This window comes from Arachis ipaensis, chromosome B05 (genome assembly GCF_000816755.2).
Source record: "Arachis ipaensis cultivar K30076 chromosome B05, Araip1.1, whole genome shotgun sequence".
Classification (NCBI taxonomy): domain Eukaryota; kingdom Viridiplantae; phylum Streptophyta; class Magnoliopsida; order Fabales; family Fabaceae; genus Arachis; species Arachis ipaensis.
The window spans coordinates 143,468,198-143,468,687 of NC_029789.2; the positions used below are offsets into that span (position 1 = coordinate 143,468,198).

Sequence of the window (490 nt, forward strand, 5' to 3'; positions counted from 1 at the left end):
AGATAAAAAATAAATTTTATTTTATTTAATATTCATTTATTTATTAATTATTATAATAATTAATAAATACTAAATAAAATAAGTTCTGACTATTTTTTTATTAATTTTTTTTTGTTATCAAACCTTTTTAATTTTTTCTCTTGTAAATGTTAAATAAAAAATAGTTTTATTATTACAGCGAAGAGAAATGGAAAACCTATCGGTCCAAAGGTATGTGAATTAAATATATGCATTTATTTTGCAATTAACCACATTTCAATGCTTCGTTTCAGTTGCATTTTTGGTATGATGATTTATTTAATGTAAACTTGTGTTCTTGTAGGCTTTTTCAAATTGGTTGTTTGTTTATCCACAAGGAATTCTAGAACTTTTGCTCTATACTAAAGCAAAGTACAACAACCCTATGATCTACATCACTGAAAATGGTAATAAATATATACTATATAATTAACATTTTTTTACTAATGTATTAATATATAATTAAATATTG

At 20.8% G+C, this 490-nt stretch overlaps 1 protein-coding gene across 4 annotated transcripts in view; it reads left to right on the forward strand.

Moving 5' to 3' along the window:
• Positions 1–490, forward strand: part of LOC107644618 (beta-glucosidase 12) — a 12,508-nt gene that overhangs the window by 10,989 nt on the left and 1,029 nt on the right. For 3 of the 4 annotated variants that reach the window (XM_016348511.2, XM_016348512.2, XM_016348513.2), the window contains 2 exons: positions 179–210; positions 323–425. In XM_016348511.2, the coding sequence (XP_016203997.1) occupies positions 179–210; positions 323–425 (135 nt within the window). Of the gene's footprint in view, positions 1–164; positions 211–322; positions 426–490 lie in introns of all 4 variants that reach the window. The other variant, XR_002347540.1, reaches the window with a different exon arrangement.